We start from the raw sequence: 25,109 nt of genomic DNA on the forward strand, positions 1-25,109 counted from the left end.
CTCCATCCTTAGGAGTATTCAACTAGAGGCTGGATGACCACTCATCAGTATACTCTGGGGGCCCCTCCTGATGTGGAAATTCTATGCTTCGTTCTAGGCAGATGATTTTCTGGGCTTTCCCAACTAGTGCTAGAAGTGTAAAGGGGGGGGGTCTCAGTGGCACAAAGGTGGTCAGTGTTTGCTCCCCTGAGTCCATGGCATGTGGGTGTGCCAGTCCAAATGTCTTGGACACCTTGGCCACACTGGCTGGGGGACATCACCTAAAGAAAGCACCAAACTACCCACATCTCCCAGCTCAAGATGCTACACAGCTGCACCCATGACATCATTTCCTCTCTCTTTAGGATGTTTTAACATCCCTCAGTCAGAGTCAGAGATGCACTAGAGGCCCCTGAAGGGTCAGCCATGACTGTGTGGCATCTTAGTGTTGAGGGTTGGCTCTTCTGCATCCTAAGTCTATCCCCTCCCAGCTGTGGGGGCAGGCTGGGGAGAGACAGTCCAGAGTCACTTCTTCCAGGCAGCCCTTCTTCCTGCCTCCCCAGGACACTCTTGGGAGATGTGAGGCTCCAAGCCAAGCCTAAAGGTGGAGGGAGGGGGGAAGGCAGGGCACAGGGGGCCTCCCACCCACCTGTGCCCAGGGCTGAGCACCATTGAAGGACCAGAACAAATGGTGGGCCAACAGAGGAAAGCTGGGCAGTGACATGCAGAGCTCCCTGAACGCAGGAGCAGAGCTATTTGGCTACATACATTTGTGATAAAACCGTGGTGGCTGAGAACTACCTCGGCTGGAGCTTGGTAGGGAGAGCACCTATGGCCCAGTGACCCAGCTGGCCAGGAGTATCCAGTGTTCAGCAACTGCATCAGCTAGACACCCCACAGCTCTCCCCATGTTTATTTATTTATTTATAGAGAGGAGCCTTAGTGAGAAGCTGAGTAGGGAGAAGGCTTTGATGAGCTCTGGGTTTCTGGGGTCCCTGGGAGTCCTTTCCTGCTGAGTGGTCTGTTATCCCCTCCAGCTGAGAGTGTGTGTGCTAGGCAGTCGAGGGGCAGTGAGCAGTTGAGGAGAAAAAGGAAACTGACCCCCTCAGATATTGCTGACCTCTTCCAGTGATTCATAGTCCTGACCCAAGACACAGAGGAAGCCATCTGGACTAGGTAAGTTTGATCCCCAAATAGTCAGGTAAGCAAGCCCTCAAGGGAACATCAAGATAAGATAATTCAGACATCCTGAGCTGCTCCTACCTCCTTCAGTATGGCCCTGAGTTTATCTGTCCCCAAACCATCATCACTCCCAGAACAAAGCCGGGAAGGTGTCTTCCTACTTGTCACTAAGCTGAGCACAGAGGGAAGAGCACAAAGATCATAAGTGGGTGGGTGATGGGTACAAGTGAATTGTAACTGAATAGGAGAATGAGTCAATGAATAAATGATAAACAAATGAGCACAAGAAAGTGATTAAATGAATGGAAGAAGAGATGGATGGATGGATGGATGGATGGATGGATGGATGGATGGATGGATGATGGATGGGAGAAAGCGGAAGGAAGGAAGGAAGGAAGGAAGGAAGGAAGGAAGGAAGGAAGGAAGGAAGGAAGGAAAGAAAAGTGACTACCCAAAGGACATGTTTTAAGCAGGATGGGAACAATGGTATGATGCAAGTTGACACCCTATACCCTCCTTCTAGAGGCTTGGTTACTGAGAAGTGGACCACCTTCACCAGTCAGCCCCCTCTTCCCCCACTTCTCACAGGCCTTGTCCAGTACTGGGAACTGGGTCAAGGCCAAACTACTCATCCTCTCAGATAAGCCCATGCTCAGCTCCAACCGCCCCTTGCAAACCCAGCCCCGCCCAGGGATAGTCCTCAGAGGGGTCCCCGGTCAGCCTCACAGCCTCCAAGCACTCTGCCAGAAGTTTGAGACTTGATGCGCAGTTTATGGGGCAGGGAGGACTGAGCTGGACCCTTGGGATGGTTCCCTGGGACAGGGCAGGCTACCCTGGAAGGCAACCCTATGGGCTCAGCAGCGGGCTTCAGCAACAAATCTGAAGGCCCTGAGGCCTGGCAACCAGTGGGCACAGAAGACCATAGCCCCCAGCAGGGCCTGACCTCAGGCCTGGGTCCCCCGTGCCCACCCAGGATGTGACAGTTGAAGAAAGTGGCTGGGAGGGCAGCTTGCATGGCCATGTCCATTCTGTTGGAGTCAGGGGGAGCGGGGTCCTGGGGGAACCTGGAGGAAGTGGCCAGGCCAGTCCACCTGTGAGCTGCTTGGCAGCCCTGGCATCCTGGAACCCCAGTGTCCAGGATGCACGGCCTCAAGAGGCAGCCATGGGAGCCAGGCAGAGAAGGGAGTTGTCCAGCCCCAGGGAGGTGGCCTCCAGTCCAGGGGGACGTCCACAGTACAGCCTGCAAGGGCAGGCTCCGCGTGCCACCAGTAGGGGGCAGAAGGCCGAAGTGATGCCTGAGCGCTCTCAGCTCAGCCCGGAGCAGAGTGTTCTCCTGGAGCAGGGCAGCCAGCCTGCACTCCAGGGCCTCGTCATTGAGACGCCGCTTCTCCCGGGACCTCTTGGCGGCCTCGTTGTTCTTCCTGCGTTTCTCCCAGTAAACCGTGTCTTTCTTCTCTTCCGGTAGGAACTCCCGCTGCCGACGCAAGACCGGGCCCCTGCCCTGCACTCCCTGCCGGGTCTTGCTGAGACCCTGGGGTGCATCTGGCAGGTCCAAGAGACCCACATCCATGGCTGCCTGGGGGACCTAAGGAACAGGAAAGAGGTCATGGCAGGAGGCTGAGCTGGATGACCTTTCACTCTAATTTACCCCCACCCTCCCCAGTGGGGGAGGGGGTACAGATGGAGCGGGAATTGGTCCGGAGACCAGGGTGGGGGCAGAAAGGGGTGTATTGGAAAGAATGGGAAGCTGCTGGGATGATTTGATGCCTGATGGAGACGTGGGAGAGGCCACTCAGCTGGGAAAGGCTACCAAAGTCATCCCGGAGGGCCGGCTGGGCACTGTATCCTTGGGAGGATGCAGGCTCCTTCCCCAAAGTTCTTACCTCTGGGAAGGTTAGAGGACAACCAACAGCTCAGTTCAATCTGAGCTCCAGGGTGACATCCTTGGAGGCTCAGGAGGGAATAGAAGAAAGATTGAACCTAGAAAGAGAGAATATATATCCATAGGGTTCATTTGAGTCAAGTCGGGATCAGAAAATTATCCCCAACTCATCAAAACTATGCTCAAGTTGTACATTAACATCTGTATCTGTGGCCAGTTTTACCCCTACCCATCCATCCACCTACTCATGTGTTCATAAGGCCATCCATTTACCCATCCACTCACTCAACCGTACCTGTATCTATCCGTCTACCAACTTCCCTAACTCACCATTAAGCCATTTATCCTCCCATTCACCATCTTGTTTATTTATCCATACACTCATCAAATATCCATCCATCCCCAATCTGATGGTAGAATGACTTATCTGTCTTCCACCTACTCATTCATCCATCTTTCGAAATTTCTATTCATTCACTTGAGAGATTCATTTTTATTTTTTTATTTTTTTACAGGGACAGAGAGAGAGTCAGATAGAGGGATAAATAGGGACAGACAGACAGGAACTGAGAGAGATGAGAAGCATCACTCATCAGTTTTTTGTTGAGACACCGTAGTTGTTCATTGATTGCTTTCTCATATGTGCCATGACCACGAGCCCTCAGCAGACTGAGTAAGCCCCTACTTGAGCTAGTGACTTTGGGTTTATGCTAGTGAGCTTTTTTTTTTTTGCTCAAGCCAGATGAGCCTGCACTCAAGCTGGCAACCCCGGGGTCTCGAACCTGGGTCCTTCCGCATCCCAGTCCGATGCTCTATCCACTGCACCACCGCCTGGTCAGGCGAGAGAGATTCATTTTTTAAAGCAATAATATTGTGCCTATAGGGGGGAAAAAAAGAAAAAAAAACAGACACATTTGACATCATGAAAATTTAAAAACTTTGTACATCAAAGATACTATTCACAAAGTAAAAAGGCAACCTACAGAATAGGAGAAAATATTTACAAATCACATGTTTGATAAAGAATTAACATCTAAAATATATAGAAAACTCCTATAATTCAACCACATCAACGAAAAATTGAATCAAAAGTGAGCATAAGATTTGATGAGACATTTCACCAAAGAAGATATACATGTGGCCAGTAAGCACAATAAAAAAAGTTCAACACCACTAATCATTAGGGAAATGTAATTCAAAACTGCAACGAAATACTACCTCTTACCAATTCTGATGGCTACTATCAAAAAAATCAGAAGATAGTCTGACCAGGTGGTGGCACAGTAAAGTTTCAACTTGGCATGTTGAGGACCCAGATTCGAAACCCTGAGGTCACGGGCTTGAGTATGGGCTCATCTGGCTTGAGTGCAGGCTCGCCAGCATGAGCACAGGGTCACTGGCTTGAGATGGGATCATAGACATGACCCCATGGTCACTGACTGGAGCCCAAAGGTCACTGGCTTGAAGTCCAAGGCTGCTGGCTTGAGCCCAAGGTCGCTGGCTTGAGCAAGGGGTCACTAATTTGGCTGAAACCTCTTGGTCAAGGCACATATGAGAAGCAATCAATGAACAACTAAAATGCCACAGCTAAGAGTTGATGCTTCTCATCTCTCTCCATTCCTGTTTGTCTACCTGTTAGAACACTTGTGAACTGTCTGTGGGAATGTAAAATAAATAACGTTGCCACATGGAAAACAGTACCCATGCCTGGGATGCCTCACCACCTCCCCCCCCCAAAAAAAAACCTCCTAGTTATGGAAGGGAATCCAGTGCCCAAGCCTGGCAACACCCATTCCCCAACATTCTGTAGTATGCATATAAAAGTGTAAATTGCTTATATTTTTAAAAGCAATGCTCAGTTCATACCCATCTCTCCTCCTCTCAGGGGAAGGAAATAAACAAGTGAGGAAGATACTGCATGAATATATTTTTAGACAAACCAGTGAGTGAGTGAGTGCATGAATGTTTTTTGGAAGAAACCGATAAATGCATGAGTATTTGAATCAAGAATGAGTGAAATATGAGTGAATGAACAGATGAACCGATGAAATAATGCTCAAGGGGTAGGGCCCTGAGAGTGGGGTACCATAAACTTTACTGGGTCCTCTCTCTCCCCAAAAATGTTGAGGCTGGGTCTTCCACTACCCAGACAGCTTATCTGAACCCCAGCCAAGACAAGTTCCCAGGTGGCTCTCACTCAGGGTTCCTTGTCCCAGTAGCTACAATAGTTCTTGCTGCTTGCCTGGCCATGTCCTGGGAGCCATCAGACAAGGTACTGACTGCCACCCCAACTTCAGATGTGTTGACCAGAGCCCAGGAGTTGATGTGCACCAGCGTGAAAGTCAAAGGCACATGCCAGGGCCTGGGGCCTGTGTGCAGAAGGCACCAACCTGGCTCTGGAAGAGAGGGTAAGGGTGGCAGGCAGACCCAGAGATAACTAAAGCTGAGGCCAGTTGTGCTAGAAAGAGAGGGAGACACAGTACAGGTTATTGTAAGGCCAAGTCAAAACAAGCAGATACTGGAGGGAGAAGTCCAGGCATGGGTTGATGGTCAGATAGAAGAGGGACAGGCTCAGTCTCTCTGGCAAGTCCCTCCTCTCTGTGGCTTGGTCTGAGGTCCTCCTAAGCACCTCCTCCCACACCTCCACGGGGAGATGGGGAAGCAGATAGCTTAGTTGCCTGAGTTTATTTAAAGAAGATGCAGTGAGGGCTGGGCTGGGCCTTCCTGTGGTTACAGAGGAAGAGCTAATGGGGTGGTGAGACAGAGAGCACACCTTGTGAAATGGCCAGTGGGGGATGAGGAGGCAGATAAAGGGTCTCCCCCAGAGAGGCCCAGTCAAGCTCAGCCCCATCAGCCCAACCAGTGTCTGCAGCTTCCCTGACCAATGGCAATCAAAGCTCTACTTGGTTCCCTTGAGTGATAGAGAGCTCATTCACTCTAAAGTGAGCCCCTGTGAGGCTGGGGTAAGCTGTCAAGGTCAAGAAAGCTTTCCTGGAATGGAGCTAATATCCAATTTCACGGAATCTTACTGTGTTGGAATTCGTTCTCTTTTTGTGTCCATGGAAGACATCTCCTCCTTTTTGCCCTGAAAATCCTTTGGGGACTTGGTGTACTTATGTTCATATTCTCCCATCACTATCCTAGTCTGCTTCTTCCAGGGAATGTAGTGATGTTTATGGTGCTCCTATGTGGGCACAAGCAATGTTATCCTTTGCACTCACCATAAACTGAGGCTCCAAGAAGTCAAGTAATTTGCCTGAGTCAGCGCAGCCAGATTCCACGTGCTCTAGAGCTAACACTTAGTTTCTAACACACTAAGTTAAACCTTCCCACTTTTTCTACTTCTTCCACTGAGGACACAGTTTTGAGTTTGTTTAGCACCTTTGAGTGGTAGAGTTCGGTGTCCATAGCGGATAAAAGGATCCAGAAACTGCACAGCTAATAATGGATCAGGGCTGAGATGAGCGCCCAAGCCGCTGGGACAATGCAGTAGGTGAACAGAGTTAAGAGCTTAATTCTGCTTTAAATGGGTTCAAATTTTACTTCCTAGCACAAGTCAGGTCACCTCAATGAGCTTCCAAGATCTCATCTGTAAGATAAGGATAATAGTAGCACCTACTCTTTTGGATACATAAAGAATAAATAAGATTAGATGTGTTAAGAGACAGTGCATAATAATAGTAAATGGCCCACACAGCTATTTTTTAAATTAGTGGTGGTGTTAGAACCTTCTCCTACTAGACATCTGTGGCCAGACTCCTGTGGTTGTCTGTGTTGAGAATATCTGTGAGAACCCTCAGAGACCACCGAACACAACAGTATCAGTCTACAGGTGATGAAACTGGATTTCCTTTTAAGATGTCAAACCAAGTACCCATTGAAACTGTCCCACTCCTCCCCAAATACTAAGAAGTGACAGGAAAATGTTAACTTGAACCAGAAACCAAAGCAGAGGTGCCCAATGGCAAGGGTGCCCCACCCATGGAAGTACAGTGCCACCTAATATGTGAGGTCAAGAGCACAGACTCAGAAGAATCGTGAACAGATGAAAAATTCACAACCTCTTCATGAAACTCCCACAAACTCCCCAACCTGAAGATTTATATCAGAGGAAATAGAGAGTATCATGCAATTTTAAAATCTAGTACAAAAATAGATTACTCAAAAATATAAACGATGAAGTAATAGCCATAGAATAAAAACAGGGGGTTCTAAAACAAAATCACTTAGATTTAAATGATAACTAGTTAAAACCAAGATATGAAAAATATAGTTGCTCCAAAACTCAAGAGATGGGTTGACTAGTAGAGGGGAAACCAAGACCCAGATCTGGGAAGGGACTTACCAAAGTCATATGGGATTTTAATGGCAGAGATAGATCCAGAACATGGAGCCCAGGTTTTAAAAGCCAAGAACTGATTTCTAACTCAGGTGATGAGCCTGGAGGACTCCTCTTCTCTTTGACCTATTTCCCTTTCTCTCCTCGTGTTATAAGGTTGCTGCTGAGCTGGACTTCACAGATCTTCCCTAATGAGGAACAGAGCTTCCATTTCCTGCCTGGCCAGGTTGGGACAATGGATATGAAAAAATGACCAGCCTTTTCCTCCATATTAAACAGAATCTTAATGTCAGAAGAGTTGACTGAGTGAAATGGCCAATATTGGCCATGGGATGCTGAATGGGTGACCTAACATCTCTAAGTCTCAGATTTCTCATCTATAACACAGGCTCAAGGGTCCCCATCACATGCAAATGTTTTGAGAATTAAATATTAAATTGTGTGTACAACAGATCAGGCAAATCCAGGTGGTCTCACATGGAACACTTTCCTGGAGCCCAGCAAATCCTCTTGTTTGAGCCAAAGAACTCCCAGATGAGAACAAAACTAATAATTTGGCACTCAGTCACAAATGAAAAAGATATTTAAAACTTTGAAAAGATAGAAAAAAAAATTAAGAAAAACAATGAATCAAAATAAAGTGGGTAAAACAGTATGAACCCAAAGAGGCCCACATCAGGATACATAATAATTAAAAGGCCAAAGGGAGAATCTTAAAAGCAGCAAGAGAAAGGCAGTTAGTTACCTATAGGAAGCTCCTATAAGACCATCAACTGGTTTCTCAACAGAAACTTGGCAGGTCAGAAGGGATTGGCATAAAATACTCAAAGTAATGAAAAGCAAGGACCCACAACCAAGTCTATTCTACACATAAAAGCTATCATTTAAAACTGCAGGAGAAATAAAGAGCTTCTGAGACAATAAAAAGCTAAAGGAGTTCATCACCACCAAATCAGTATTATAAAAAATGTTAAAGGGACTTCTTTAAGAGGAAGGGAGGGGGGGAAGAACACAGATATAAATGATAAAATGGCAGTAATTATGTACCTATCAATAATCACTTTAAATGTAAATGGATTAAATGCTCTAATAGATAGACATAGGGTAGCTGAATAAATAATAAAAACAACATCCATTCATATGCTCCCTACCCACTTCAGATCAAAAGACACACAGACTACAAGTAAAGGGATGGAAAAAGACATTTTATATAAATGAAAATAAAAAGGAAAGCTGGCTGGAAATACTTAGATTTTAAAACAAAGGCTATAAAATGAGACAAAAAAGGACATTTCATAATGATAACAAAATCAATCCAACAGGAGGATATAATTCTTGTAAACATTTATGCACCCAACATTAACATCTAAATATATAAACCAGATATTGATGGACATAAAGGGAGAAATTGGTGGTAATACAGGCATAGTAGAAAATTTTAACACTCGATTGACATCAATGGACAGATCTGCCAGACAGAAAATCAACAAAGAAGCAGTGGCTATAAGTGACACATTAGACCAAACACATTTAATTGTTATTTTTAAAGCATTTCACCCCGAAGCAGCAGAATATACATTTTTTTTAGAATATACATTTTTAACAAGTGCACATGAAACATTTTACAAGAATAATTACCTTTTAGACCACAAAACAAGTCAAAACAATCTTTAAGAAGATTTAAATTATGTCAAGCATTTTCTCTAACCACATGTATGAAACCAGAAATCAATTACAAAAAATGAAGAACCTGAAAAACACACAAACACATGCAGGCTAACTAACATGCCGTTAAACAACTAGTGGGTTAACAATAGATCAAGGAAGAAATAAAAAGCTACCTTGAGATAAAAGAAAATGAAAACACAACGACCTATAGGACACAGTGAAAGCAGTTACGAGAGAGAAATTCATAGCAACACAGGCCTACCTTAAGAAACAAACAAATCTCTAACAAGAGATATAACCTTACACCTAAGGAAACTAGAAAAATAACAACAATCAAAGTTCAAAGGGAGTAGAAGAAAGAAAATAATACAGATCAGAGTGGAAATAAATAAAATAGAATTAAAAAATACAAAGAATCAATGAAACCAAGAGCTGGTTCTTTGAAAAGATAAAAAAAAAAAAAAAAAAAGATCAATAAAGCCTTAGCCAGACTCATAAAAAAAAAAAAAGAGAGAGAGGAACCAAATATATAAAATGAGAAATGAAAAGTAACAACTGACACCACAGTAATAAAAAAGATTATAAGAAAATATTACAAACAATTATATACCAAGAAGTTGAACAATTTTGAATAGAGAAATTCCTAGAAACACATTCTTCCAAAACTGAATCAAAAAGAAACAGAAAATCAGAGCAGACAAATTATAACCGACAAAACCAAAGCAGTAATCAAAAAAACTCCCAACAAACAAAAGTCCTGAAAGAAATGTCTTCAGAGGTGAATTTTATCAAATATTCAAAGAAAAACTAACAACTATCCTTCTCAAACTATTCCTAAAGGTTCAGGAGAAGGGAAAAGCCCATCAAGCTCATATTTTGAGGCCAACATGGCCAATGTTATCTTAATTACAAAACCAGATAAAATCACTACACAAAAGCCAATATCCCTAAGGAACACAGATGCTAAGATTCTCAACAAAATATGAGCAAACAGAATTCAGCAATACATTAAAAATATCATACACCATGATCAAGTAGGATTTATTCCTGGGATACAAGGTTAGTTCAACATCCACAAATCAATTAATGAAATACATCACATAAAAAGAAAAATGAAAATCATATGATCATATCAATAGATGCAGAAAGAACTTTTGACAAAATCCAGCACCAATTTACAATAAAAAAATTCTCAGCAAATGGGAATAGAGAGAACATACCTCAAAATAATAAAGGCCATATGTGGCAAACCTACAGCTAACATCACTCTTAACCAAGAAAAGCTAAACGCATTTTCCTTAAGATCAGGAACAAGAATGTCCATTTTCATCATTTTTATTGAACATACAATTGGAAGTATTAGCCACAGCAGCCAGACAAGAAAAAGAAAGGCATTTAAATGGCAAAGGAAGAATATAATTATCATTGTTTGTTAACGATGTGATCCTATATAGAGAGATTCCTAAAAAGTCCACCAAATAAAACTATTAGAATGGTCAAAGAATTCAGTAAAGTAGCAGGATACAAAATTAATATTCAGAACTCAGTTGCATTTTTATACACCAATGACAAACTATCAAAAAAGAAAGAAAATCTCAGATGGCCATTAGACATATGAAAAGATGCTCAGCATCACTAATCACCAGAGAAATGTAAATTAAAAACCCCAATGAGATATCACCTCACATTATCAGATTAGCTATCATCAATAAATTAACAAACTACAAGTGTTGTCAAGGATGTGGAAAAAATGGGAACCTTCAGGCACTGTTGGTGGAAATGTAAATTGGTGTAGCTACAGTGGAAAACAGTACGGAGGTTCCTCAAAAAATTTGAAAAAACATCTTATGACACAGCTATTTCATTTCTGAGTGTTTACCTGAAGAAATCCAAAACACTAAATGGAAAAGATATATGCACATTTATGTTTATTGCAGCATTATTTACAAAAGCCAATAAATGGAAGCAACTCAAAATAGATGAATGGATAAAATACTGTGGTACATACATACAATGAAATATTACTTGATCATAAAAAAGAATAAAATTTTACAATTTATGACAGCATTGATGACTTATGCTTAATGAAATAAGTCAGTCAGAGAAAAACAAATACTACATGATCTCACTTAAATGTGGAATCAATGTAAATTAAACGAAATGGAAACAGACTTGTAAATGCATAGAACAGACTGATGGTTGCTATAGGAGAGGAGGATTGACGACTGGGTGAAGAAGGTGAAGAGATTAAGAAGTGCAGATTGGCAGTTACAAACTAGTCATGGGAATGTATAGTGCAGCATAGGACATATCGTCATTAATATTGTAATAACTATGTATAATGCCAGGTGGTTACTAGAAATTACAGGGGAACACTTTGTAAAGTGTATGATTGTCTCACCGCTATGTTGTACACCTGAAACTAATACAAAATAATATTAAATGTAAACTGTAATTGAAAAATATTAAAAAGCAAACAATCCCATTTAATTGAATAAAAAAAATACCAAAAAGCCTGACTGCTGGTGGTATAGTGACAAAACACTGAAGTCCCAGGTTTGAAACCCTGAGGTTGCCAGCTTGAATGGAGGCTCATCCAGTTTGAGCACAGGCTCACCAGTTTGAGTGCAGGGTTGCCAACTTGTGTGTGAGATCATCAAAATGATCCCATGGTTGCTGGCTTGAGCTCAAAGTCTCAAGGTTGAAGCTTAAGGTCATTGGCTTGAGCCCAAGATCACTGCCTTGAGCAAGGGGTCACTGGCTCCGTGTAAGCCCCCTGGTCAAGGCACGTATGAGAAGCAATCAGCAAAAAATTAAAGTGACACAACTATAAGTTGATGCTTCTTATTTCTCTCCCTTCCTCTCTCTTTCTCTCTCTCCCTCTTTCTCTGTCCCTTGGGGGGGGAAAGAAATAAAATAGCTTTAAAAAACAAATAAAAAGAAAATAACAAGGAATAAATTTAAACAAGGAGGTAAAAGAACTGTATTTCAAAAATTATAAGACATTGGAGAAAGAAATTAAAGAAAATACAAATAAATGGAAGCATATACCATACTCATGGATAGGAAAAATTAATATTGTTAAAATTGCATAGTACCAAAAGCAATCTATAAATTTGTTACAAGCCCCATCAATATGCCAATGGCGTTTTTCACAGATTTGGAAAAAAATAATCCTAAAACTTACATGGAACCACAAAAGACCCCGAATAGCAACAGCAATATTGAGAAGGAAGAACAAATTTGAAGGTATCACACTACTTGATATCAAACTATACTACAAGGCTGTAGTAATCAAAACAGTATGGTACTAGCTAGTATAAAAATAGACACATAGATCAATGGAAAGCAATTGAGAGCTCAGAAATAAACCCACATTTAGATGGTCAATTAATCGATGACAAAGGAGGCAAGAATATACAGTGAGGTAAAGACAGTCTTTTTAATAAATGAGGTTGGGAAAGGTGGACAAATACATGCAAAAAAATACAAAAATAAACTCAAAATGCATTAAAGAATTAAATTTAAGTCCCCAAAACATAAAACTTCTAGAAAAAACAATTTGATATTGATCTTAGTAATATTTATTGGATATATTTCCTCAGGTAAAAAAACACAACAAAAAACAAACAAACAAATGAGATTACATTAAAGAGTTTCTGTACAGTAAAGGAAACCATCAATAAAATGAAAAGACAACCTAGCAATTGGGAGAAGGTATACCCAATGAGTTATTTGATAAGGGGTTTGGATTCAAAATTTATAAAGAACTCATACAAATTAAAACAACCCTCCCCCTCCCCACAGAACTCCAGAAAGCAAAAAACAAACCCACAAACAATCCAATTTAAAAACAGGCAGAGGACTTGAACAGAGACTTCCAAAGAGGTCATACAGATGGCAAACAGACATATGAAAAGATGCTCAGCACCACTAATCATCAGAGAAATGCAAATTACACCCACAATGAACTATCACCTCACATCTGTCAGAATGGCTATCATCAATAAATTAACTAACAAATGTTTGTGAGGATTTATAGAAAAGGGAACCCTTGCCCACTGCTGGTTGGTATGCAGATTGGTGTAGCCACTGTGGAAAGCAGTATGGAGTTTCCTCAAAAAATTAAAAATGGAACTGCCTTATGACCCAGCATTTTCACTTCTGGATATTTATCCTAAGAAATTCAAAACACTAATTCAAAAAGACATAGCTTTCCTATGTACATGGCAGCATTATTTACAACAGCTCAGATAGAGAAGAAACCTAAATGTCTATCAACCTAGATGACTGAATAAAGAAGATGTAGTACATATATATAATAAAATATAACTCAGTCACAAAAAGTAATGAAATATTACCATTTCCAACAACGTGGATGGATCTAGAGGGTATTACGCTAAGTGAAATAAGTCAGAAAAAGACAAGTATATAATTTCACTTATCTATGGAATCAAGAAACAAAATTAACAAACAAAGAAAACAGAAACAGACTCAGATACACAGAACAAAGTGATGGTTGCAAAGCGGGAGTGGGGAGGGAGAGTGGGTAAAAGAAGTGACAGCATTAAGAAGTATAAATCGGCAATTACAAAATAATTTTGAGGATGTGAAGTACAGCATAATAAGTATAGTTAACAATATTATAGTAACTATGCATGATGCCAGGTGGGGACTAGACTTATTGAGGGGAATATTTTGTAAGTTATATAAATGTCTAACCACTATATTGGACATCTGATAGTAATATAACATTGAATGTCAACTGTAATTGAAAAAAATGAAAATTTAAATTTAATGAAAAGAGAGTGAATAGGCTGCCTCACAGATTCCCCACCCATGTGGCCAAAGGGCAACCTACAATCTTTCTATTTGTTTCATGCTAAAAAGGGAACTAGAAATGACCACAAACTCACTACTGAGTGTAACACTTTTTTTTTTTTCTTTTACAGGGACAGAGAGAGAGTCAAAGAGAGGGATAGATAGGGACAGACAGACAGGAATGAAGAGAGATGAGAAGCATTAATCATCAGTTTTTTGTTGTGACACCTTAGATGTTCATTGATTGCTTTCTCATATGTGCCTTGACTGCGGGCCTTCAGCAGACCCAGTAACCCCTTGCTTGAGCCAGTGACCTTGGGTCCAGGCTGGTGAGCTTTTTGCTCAAGTCAGATGAGCCCGTGCTCAAGCTGGCGACCTCGGGGTCTCGAACCTGGGTCCTCCACATCCCAGTCCAACGCTCTATCCACTGCGCCACTGCCTGGTCTGGCAAGACTTTCTAACATTCACGGGGAAGAGGTGCATTTGTGTGGCCAATGCATATCTGAAAATATTGTTCACCCCATCCCTTACCAGAGAAATACAGTGTGTCCCTAAAGTCATGGTGCAATTTTGACCAGTCACAGGAAAGCAACAAAAGATGATAGAAATGTGAAATCTGCACCAAATAAAAGGAAAACTCTCCCCGTTTCATACCTATTCAGTGCAGTTCGATGTGGGCTCACGCACAGATTTTTTAGGGCTCCTTAGGTAGCTATCCATATAGCCTCTACAGACTCATCACTGACTGATGTCCTACCAGAACGGGGTTTCTCCACCAAACTGCCAGTTTCCTTCAACTGCTTATCCCACTGAGTAATGTTATTCCTATGTGATGGTGCTTCGTTATAAACGCATCGATATTCACATTGCACTTTGGTCATGGATTTGAATTTAGTGAGCCACAGAACACATTGAACTTTCCTCTGTACCATCCACATCTCGACTGGCATGGCCGTGGGCTGCTCTGCTGTATACATGGTGTTATGTCATTATCTGTGCATGCACACCTGCTGCCACATCATCCTACAGAAACTGGGAGGGTTTTCCTTTTGTTTGGTACAGTTTTCACATTTCTATTTTCTTTTGTTGCTTTCCTGTGACTGGTCAAAAGTGCACCATGACTTTACGGACACACCGTACTTATTGTCATATACACAATGAGATACCGTGTTTTTATTTCTGGATGAAATTGGCAAAGATTTTAAAAATTATAAAACTTAGTGCTGACAAGGATGTGGTAAGATGGGCACTTGTGTAGCTAGAAGTGAAGGTGTAAATTGCTTCCTGGAAAAGCAGACAGGCGACATGAAATAAAGTTGGACTCATACCTGTTTGAGAAATGAAGGTGTCAGTTCCCTCCCACCTGAATCACTGCTTCAGGCACCTCTCTGTTCTGGCCTCAGCAGCTCCAATATCCCACATCAAACACACCATTCAAGCCCTGGCCGGATGGCTCAGTGGTAGATCATCGGCCTGGCGTACAGGAGTCCTGGGTTTGATTCCCGGCCAGTGCACACAGGAGAAGCACCCATCTGCTTCTCCACCCCTCCCCCTCTCCTTCCTCTCTGTCTCTCTCTTCCCTTCCCGCAGCCAAGGCTCCATTGGAGCAAAGTTGGCCCGGGCACTGAGGATGGCTCTGTGGCCTCTGTCCTAGGCGCTAGAATGGCTCTGGTTGCAACAGAGCAACGCCCCAGATGGGCAGAGCATCGCCCCCTGGTGGGCATGCCAGGTGGATCCGGGTCAGGCGCATGTGGGAGTCTGTCTGACTGCCTTCCCGTTTCCAACTTCAGAAAAATACAAAAAAACCCATAACAACAAAAAAAAACACACCATTCAAGCCAATTAGAACCTCTTCTGTTGGTTGAAGAGATATTTTCTCATCTTTTCATGGTACTGTTTTTGCCTGAACCATTCATTCTTCTCTTTCATCATCTCATTTCTGGCCAATTCTCCCTTCAGGACATAGCAGAGATGTTATCCCTTAGACCAGTGGTCCCCAACCTTTTTTGGACCACGGACCAGTTTAATGTCAGAAAATATTTTCACGGACCGGCCTTTAGGGTGGGACGGATAAATGTATCACGTGACCAAGACTAGCGTCAAGAGTGAGTCTTAGACGGATGTAACATAGGGAATCTGGTCATTTTTAAAAAATAAAACATCATTCAAACTTAAATATAAATGAAACGGAAATAATTTAAGTTATTTATTCTCTCTCTGCGGACCGGTACCAAATGGCCCATGTACCGGTACCGGTCCACGGCCCGGGGGGGTTGGGGACCACTGCCTTAGAGGAAGCTCACCAGATTGACTCCTTTCCCCTAGACCGGAAGTTTTTTTATGAGCTCCCAGCACCCTGTGGTACTACACCTTGGTGATTACTCTAGGTCTGCATCTCCATGTCCACACATTTCTAGAATAGGTACTTAATAAATACAGGAGGAGTGAAATATTTATAGGAGGGGTTGTGGTCTGTGTGGTTCCAGAAGGCTGAGCCAGGATCACAGATAAGTGAATGTAGGTGCAGTTTGGGGCCAACATCGTTAAGGATTTTCTAAGAATTCCAGCTAACAGCTAACTAATCTAACAAGGCTCTCTTGAGTGGTAATGAGCTACCATCACAGTGGTTGTGTGAATGGGGGGAGGGAAAGGGGTGTGGGGTGTTGAAAGGATCAGAAACTTCTTCCCTAGATCCCTCTCTGACCCCCCCACCCCTCCCTGCCCAGACTCAGGGGCCCAAGTTGCAGAAGGCCCCCTTCTCCCCAGGCTGTTACCAGTGGCTCTCCTCTGAGAAGCCTTCCTTCCGCGGACAGAGACCAGTGGGTTCTGTTCCCACGGCCCCAGGCAGCCCAGCCCCTTCCTTGGAAGTGCAGCGGAGTCTCAAGGGGCTACACTCTCACCGGGTTCGGGAACCGGGTGGAGCCTCGGGGCCCTGCACTCTCACTCTGAGTGAGCCCCTGCTTCATAAAAGCCTCAGCGAAACCAATCTCTGAATCTGAGAACCCTCGAGAGAACTCAGATTTCAAGGGGAAAGTGCAAAGCACTCTGGGACCATGGCAGCCCCCCCACCCCCACCCAACTTCCCTTCTTCCTGGGGCCCATGAGCAGCCGGAAGCCAGTGGTAATTCAGTGCCCAGACCACAAGCCCTGCTGGAGTCCCCAGAGCCAGGAACAGGCCCATAAGAGGAACTGGTGGGAGCCGGCTAGCAGGGCGTTTGGTGCTAGCAATCCCTGCTGTTTCTTTTTTTTTTTCCTTTTTTTTTCATTTTTCCAAACCTGGAAACAGGGAGGCAGTCAAACAGACTCCCGCATGCGCCCGACAGGGATCCACCCGGCATGCCCACCAAGGGGTGATGTTCTGTCCCTCTGGGGCGTTGCTCTGCTGCATCCAGAGCCATTCTAGTGCCTGAGGCAGAGGCCACAGAGCCATCCCCAGCGCCCGGGCCATCTTTGCTCCAATGGAGCCTCGGCTGCGGGAGGGGAAGAGAGAGACAGAGAGGAAGGAGGGGGGGGTGGAGAAGCAGATGGGCACCTCTCCTATGTGCCCTGGCCGGGAATCGAACCCGGGACTTCCGCACACCAGGCCGACGCTCTACCGCTGACCAAATGGCCAGGGCCAAAATTTTCTCTTTCTCTTTTTAATTTTTATTTTATTTATTCATTTTAGAGAGAAGAGAGAGAGGGAGAGACAGAGAGAGAGAGAGAGAGAGAGAGAGAGAGAGACAGGGGGGAGGAGCTGGAAGCATCAACTCCCATATGTGCCTTGACCAGGCAAGCCCAGGGTTTCGAACCGGCGACCTCAGCATTCCCAGGTCGACGCTTTATCCACTGCGCCACCACAGGTCAATGCCTGCTGTTTCAATGAGATTCTGTGATTGACAAGTGCCTACTATTCTCTAAACCTCAGTCTCTTCAACTATCAAATGGGTTCTACAAGGCTGGTGCCTGCTGGTAAATAACCCACGTACATGCTTGGTCCCAAAGTGTAGTAACTGGTTTGTTCTGAACTGTGTGAACTTGAGGGAAGCCCTGGGGTTCACAGGGTCTGATCTGATGGGAGGACCACGTCATTGATGAGTATCAGTTCGATGGAAATTCACCTCCTGAAACTTATCTGCAATAAAATTCACCCTGGGAACCTTAAGCCCTTGGCCCCTAGCCAGATGTGTTCCTACTGTTCAACCTCCCCCACTCTCCAGCCCAAACCAGAACAATCCCCTGATATAAGAGGAGCCTCTGATTCTCGGTGGTCAAGCAGGATGGGGTCCAGCTGCCGGGCAGAAGCTTGAGGCCCCTGACCCAGCTCAGAGGTGGTGTCACAGGAAGGAATTCAAGCACCTGTCCCCAGTCATTACACTCATCTAAGGGAAGAAGGCTCAGAGGTGACCCATTTCCAGATAAGGCCTGGACCCCACCAAGCCCTGCTCCTGCTCAGCCCCTAGCTGGAGGGTTTCTCTTCCAAGCACCTGAGTCCTCACGCCCACCTACAGGTGCCCAGACCCCATCCAGGCCCATTGGGCCCTACATGCATGTCTCAGTCCTGCATCTAGCCTCAGGGCTGTGCTTCCTCTCACTCACTGTTTTCCAGCCACATGTTCCCACAACATACCAGGCACAGTGCTGCCTCAGGACCTTTGCATAGGCTCTTCCCTCTGCCAGGAATTCTGTTCTTCGAGATGTTCACCTGGCCCAGCCCTCACTGTGTCCCAGCTCTCACTTGGTCAGGTCTCACCTCTGCAGGCCTGTTGATGCAGAGGCTAAACACCACCCACACCCACAGCCCTATTTTATCTCTGCCCTTTTTCTCCTGTTTTGTGTTTATTCAGGGCACTCACCACTCCCTTACTCTTTAGTTACTGACTGAGGGAGTGGCTTAGTGTCTGTCTCTGCCTGTAGAACACCAGCCCCTGAGGTCCCCATCAGTACATAGCACAGCACCTGGCACACAGTAGGTGCTTAATAACTACTGGTTTAGTGAATGATAACTGTGAACAAACAATGTTGTTTAATTATCATAACTTTCCTGAGATACAGAATCTCCTCTTTTTGCCACAGAGGCTCAGAGAGGTGCAGTGTTTGGCCCAGGGTCACGCAGCTGGCCATGGGTGAGTGTGAAACCTGGTCTGTGGACCCCAGAGCCCATCCTCTCAAGCCCTGAGATAAGGTTAGAAATGCGGCAGGTCCCAAAGGTATTTTGAAACCTGGATGCAGCTGCTGGCTCAGTTCTCAGTGCCATGGAGCCCAGGCCCTCGGTCTCCCTCCTGTGAAATGGGCCCAGGGGAGCACTGAGAGAAGCGGCTTCTGGCCCTGGGAGCCCTGCCCCCACCCCGGGGGTGGCTGTCCTTCCTCTGCCTCTGAAACTGCACTCAGAGTGGGTACATCCCACCTTCCCAGCCCCCAACCCAAACCCTGAATGTACATGGTTCCCGGAAATGTCACCAAGCAGAGACTGGACCCTGTAAATTCTTTGGGTCCCCAAAAAACCCACTGCGTCATGAGAACCGTCTCTGGGTGCCTGGCTCCGCTTGTGCTAAGCACTTTACCTACACTATCTGCTGGAGGGATCTTTGCCCTGCAGATTATGCCAATTTCCAGCTTAAAACCCTAACATATCAAGACCACGTTCCCTTGCCCCACCCATGAGGCCCTGCACAATCTAGATGGAGCTGGTCTCCTCCATGCCCCAAGCACTCCTGCCTTCTGAGTGCCCAGACTCACCACAGAGCCCTTGCACGTGCAGTCCTGCTGCCTGGACCACTCTTCCTCACCTCCCCTAGTTCCCTCGTTCTCATCCTTCGGTTGTAACTTCTCTAAGAGGCCCTCCCTGACCTCCAGGAGAGATGAGGGGCCCTACTCTGTGCTGACTGAGCACCTGGTTTTTTGCTTCTCAGAGTTTATGACTCTGTAATTTATGTTCAGTCCTGTAATCAACTGACTAATATCTCCCTTTCTCCCATGAGGCCAGGCCTGTGTTTCTTCTCCCCAGTTATCCGCACCCCAGGGCTGGCTCATAATAGGTGCTTCCTAAATCCTGTATAATGAGTGAGGGCACTGGGCCCTGCCATCACTTTTAGGTCCCCAATATACTGGTAAGTAGGCTGAGGCTTGCTCACCTGAGGTGGCACACAGGGTCCTCGATCCCTCTTTGTAGAGCCTGACCCCCAATATCCTTAGGAAGACTTCCACTCCCGCCAAAGATTTAGGGCAGTGGTTCTAAACTCAGGGAACAATGGTCAATGTCTGTAGGCATATTTGGTTGTCACAAGGATAGTAGGATGCTAATGGCATCTCATGGATCAGGCCAGGGATGCCACTCAGCGCCTCCTTTGCACAGGATGTGGGGTTATCCAGCCCCAGGTGCTAATAGCATGTGGTAGAGACACCCTGCTCTAGGGGAAGTGCCCATATCCCAGTCTGATTTATAAGAATGTGCTGCCCGGCTAGACCTGGCCCCAGCAGCCACTTGGACAGAAATGGTGGTGGTTGTTAACCTTGGATCCGCAGGCTAGACCTCACCCTGACCCAGCTGTCACTGTTTAGCTGTAAAAAGAGGGGTGCAATCAAAAGACACTATCCAGAAAGTCAAAAAGCTACCCACAGAATGGGAGAAAATATATGCAAATTCTATATCTGGCAAAGAATTAACATCCAGAATATATTGAGAACCTCTAAAACTCAACAACAAAAATAATCAGTGTGATTTAAAAATGGGAAAACAACCTGAATAGACATTTCTGCCCAGAACATATATGAATGGCTAGTAAGCACACAAAAATATGCTCACCATCACTGACCATTAGGGAAACGCAACTCAAAATTATAAAGAAATACAGTCCCACAACATGGTAATGGCTGCTATAAAAACAAACAAACAAACAAAAACACACCTGGAAAATAACAAGTGCTGGTGAGGACACGGAGAAATTGAAATCCTGATGAATTGCTGGTGGGAATATAAAATGGTGTACCGCTGTGGAAAAGTCTGGCAAAACTAGAAACATTAAAAAATAGAGCTACTGTACGATCCAGCAACTCCACTTCTGTGTTATGTCCCGAAGATCTGAAAGCAGGGTCTTATACACCTATTTGTGCACCTGTGTTCATAGCAACATGATTCACAGTAGCTAAAATGCAGACTCAATGCAAGTGTCTTTTGACCGATAAATGAATAAACATGATGTGCCCATCCACACAATGGGATATTACTCAGCCTTAATAAGGAAGGAAATTCTGACAGCTGCTACAACATGGATGAACCTTGAGGACATTAAGCTAAATAAAATAAAGCAGACACAAAAGGAAAAATACTCTGTGATTCCACTTATAGAAGGTCTCTATGGAGGAGTCCGAGTCATAGAAACAGAAAGTTGAATGGTGAGTGCTAGGGGCTAGGGGTAGGGATGGGGAGTTAGTGTTTGATGAGGACAGAGCTTCAGTTTGGGAAGATGAAAATAGTTTGCGGGGTGGATGGTGGGGATGGCTGCACAACAATGAGAATGTACATAATGACACAGGACTGGACACTTAAAAATGATTAAGCTGTTTGCACAGCTAAAGACAATAAGAACAGAATAAAAAGACAAACTACACAATGGGAGAATATATTTGACAGTACGTCTGATAAGGGGTTAATAACCAAAATTTATAAAGAACTTGTAAATCTCAACACCAGGAAGACAAACAATCCAATCAAAAAATGGGCAAAAGAAATAAATAGACACTTCTCCAAAGAGGACATACAGATGGCCAATAGGCAGATGAAAAAATGCTCAACATCACTAAATCATTAGAGAAATGCAAATTAAAACCACAATGAGATATCACCTCACACCAGTCAGAATGGCGCTCATCAATAAAAATACACAGAATAAGTGCTGGTGAGGATGTGGAGAAAAGGGAACCCTTCTGTACTGCTGATGAGAATGCAGACTGGTGCAGCCACTGTGGAAAACAGTATGGAGATTCCTCAAAAAATTTAAAATCGAACTGCCTTTTGACCCAGCTATCCCACTTTTAGGAATATACCCTAAGAACACCATAGAACTGTTCCAAAAGGAGAAATGCACCCCCATGTTTATGGCAGCATTGTTCACAATAGCGAAGATCTGGAAACAGCCCAAGTGTCAGTCAGTGGACGAGTGGATTAAAAAGCTTTGGTACATATATACTATGGAATACTACTCAGCCATAAGAAATGATGACATCAGATCATTTACAACAACATGGATGGACCTTGATAACATTATACTGAGTGAAATAGTAAATCAGAAAAAAAACTAAGAACTATATGATTCCATACATAGATGGGACATAAAAATGAGACTCACAGACATGAACAAGAATGTGATGGTAACCGGGGGACGAGAGGGAGGAAGGAGTGGGAATGGGTGGGGGGAGGGGAGGGGCACAAAGAAAACCAGATAGAAGGTGACAGAAGACAATTTGACTTTGAGTGAGGGGTATGCAACATAATCAAATGTCAAAATAATCTGGAGATGTTTTCTCTGAAAATATGTACCCTGATTTATCAATGTCACTGCATTAAAATTAATAAATTAAAATTTCTAAAAAAGAAGACTAAAGAATGGTTAAGCTGGCAAAAATAAATAAATAAAAGAAAGGTTAAGCTGGCAATTTTATGTTGAGTGCATTTTATGGTGATGTAAAAAAGTGGATAAAAAAAGAGGGGGCATGGTATTGGTAGCCATGTCTGGGGCATGGGCTGGCTCGTCTAGAAAGCCTCACCTGCATCCAGCCCCAGTGACTCCCATTTCCCCCAAGCACCCAAATCTTCTCTATGGCCCACAAGGCCTTGCATAACCTGCCACCATCCACTTCCGTGCCCTCACCACTGGCCTCTCACCCCCTACCTCATTCCATTCCAGCCACATCGGCCTCCTCAATGTTTCCCACCACATCAGGCCCAGTCCTACCCCAGGGCTTTTGCACAGGCCATTCCCTCTTCCTAATATGGGCTCTCCCTTGAATATCTGAGTGACTGGCCCCCTCTTTCAATGCCTATAACCCTCTCTGCTCCTGGAGGGAGGGTCTGTACACCCACCCAAACCCTTCAACCTCATGTTTGACTTGTACTTTGGGAAACAAAGTCTTTCTAGCTTAGGGGGTGATCTCTGAGACAAACATTCAGTCTTCACATAAACCAGTGATTCCCATCTATTGTGCCTACCTTGAGTAGGTGGAGGTATTCCACCTCCTCTTCCTATCTGAGGAAGGGCCAGAGCCTCAGGTACCTGCTGCAGCTGATGATAGGCACAAAGTAATTGCTCAGTTAACAGTTGAATGACAGTTCAATATGGAGGCATAAAGAGAGATAGAGACAGAGAGAAGAGAAGGAGATGGACAGGGAAAATAACAGAGAAAGGAGAGAGGGAGAGGAAGCAGAGAGAGAGAGAGAGAGAGAGAGAGAGAGAGAGAAGTGATGGCCACTAACCCAGTAACTACAACCCTACACACGACAGGCTCCAGCAAACAACAGTGGACACCTACCACATTGATTGTCTTCAACACCCACGCACCCCCATCATCACAGCCACGTGAACCTCACCACAGTTATGCTGAACCCCAAGCACTCCCAAACCTTTGCGATAACTGGACCCACAACATTCAGACCCTACAACAACAGGTGGACCACAGGTCTTCGTGGCAGCTGGACCCTCACCAGCACAGGTCACAGAGCACAGTGGCTTCTCAGTGACAAACCCTAGAGACTGACCCAAGAAGAGCACACAATACCCAGACTCTCCCTGTTCCTTAAGCACCCTCTTCTGAGACCACAATCCCCAACTAGTCCCCCCCATATACACTCATCCACTAATGGGTGTAGTCACCCATAAGGACCAACGCTATTAGATTTTTTTTTGAAGTTGCATGAAGCCCTTGTTTTTCATTCCATCAATGTTGACAACGCAATAGCTGGCTAGAAGGCAGCCGTCAGTGGCTGCACCATGTGAAGAACAGAGTTCCACTGTGAGGACAACACCCACAGAAAATGCAGACATGAGGGGAGGATGGAGCCCTGGAGATGGGAAAGAACAAGGAGAGGAGTGAGAAGAAGGTGGGTCGCACGGGGGAGGGTGTTGGAGAGAGGGTGGCTTCCAAAGTGGAAGTCAGCACTGGAGTCTGGAACCGGATGCTCCCGCAGGTGACTCCATAGAGCCTGAACCTGGACCTCTCCGCCCAGCCAGCCTTCCCCACTCCTCCCTCAGGGCAACAACCTCCCCTTCTTCTCTCTCTCAAAGGAAGCAGAACCTAAGAGGAGAAACTTGGGATGGAGGTCAAGGGGGAGAAGTCTGTATCTCCCACCCCAACCACTGATCTTAGAGTAGAATTGAGATGGGACAACAGGGACAGAAGCAGGCAGAGACAAAGAGAGACACAAAGGAAAGGAGATACATGGAAAGAAACCCAGACAAAACTGGAGACCCAGAGAGGGAGAGACAGAGAGACAAGGCTGGAAGGTGTGGGAGAGTGAATAGTCAAAGCCAGTACCAGAGAGGAAGGGGACAGGTCAGAGAAACAGAAGCTGAGATGGGCAGGGGAGGTAGTACGGTGCCTGGTTCCCGAGGGTCCCCAACCCCTGACCCTTGGCCAGCGAAGCCGGGCCTCTACCTTCACGTGGGAGCCACGTCAGCCTCTGTGCCCGTCCATCCTCCAACTCCTCTGTGGCAGAGGGAGAAACCACGCTTTCATAAAGGTGACACCCCAGCCCCCAGTGGTTGTTTATGGCTTTTCCTGCAGTGCTGTCCCCCAGGCTGGTGTCTGGCCAGGGAGCAGGTGCTGTGGGTTGGCCCAGACTCAGGGGGTGGGAGTCACCGGGGAATAAACAGCCCACCAGGAAGGCACAGAGGCGGCTGGTCCAGGCACAGGGAGCCCCAGGAGGGGGTCTGTGCTAGCCAAGGCTATAGCTTCTCATTCAAACCCTTAAGTCCCTTCTGGAAAGAACCGGGGTGGGGAAGAAGAAAAGGGGCCCTTTCTCTCTGTAAACGTCAGGACATGTTTCTGCTCAAAACCCTCTGTGGCTCAGCGCTGCCTCTCAGATTGTCTAATACCTTGCCCTGGCTCACAGCTCTGTCCAGCCTGCTGATCAGAGGAATCTGGGGCACAGAGGAATTAAGTAACATCCACACAGGGGAGTGTAGGGTCAATGACTAACTACAGTGTGAGTTTTCTGAGTGGACATCAGTAAACACAGAGGACAGGCGCTCCATGCAGAGGGAA

At 44.9% G+C, this 25,109-nt stretch overlaps 1 protein-coding gene across 2 annotated transcripts; it reads right to left on the reverse strand.

Moving 5' to 3' along the window:
• Positions 1–515: 515 nt before the first annotated feature.
• NFILZ (NFIL3 like basic leucine zipper) lies at positions 516–24,637 on the reverse strand. 2 transcript variants are annotated; one of them, XM_066253357.1, is made up of 4 exons: positions 24,501–24,631; positions 3,826–3,920; positions 3,045–3,141; positions 516–2,746 (listed from the first exon to the last, which is right to left on the reverse strand). In XM_066253357.1, the coding sequence occupies exon 4, from the start codon at positions 2,729–2,731 to the stop codon at positions 1,862–1,864; it is 870 nt and encodes a 289-aa protein (XP_066109454.1). In that variant the 5' UTR covers positions 2,732–2,746; positions 3,045–3,141; positions 3,826–3,920; positions 24,501–24,631; the 3' UTR covers positions 516–1,861. The 2 variants fall into 2 exon arrangements, with proteins under 2 accessions (XP_066109454.1, XP_066109455.1); XM_066253358.1 differs by lacking the exon at positions 3,826–3,920 and having other exon boundaries at positions 24,501–24,637.
• Between the last annotated feature and the right edge of the window lie 472 nt (positions 24,638–25,109).

Source organism: Saccopteryx bilineata, chromosome 1 (assembly GCF_036850765.1).
Source record: "Saccopteryx bilineata isolate mSacBil1 chromosome 1, mSacBil1_pri_phased_curated, whole genome shotgun sequence".
Classification (NCBI taxonomy): domain Eukaryota; kingdom Metazoa; phylum Chordata; class Mammalia; order Chiroptera; family Emballonuridae; genus Saccopteryx; species Saccopteryx bilineata.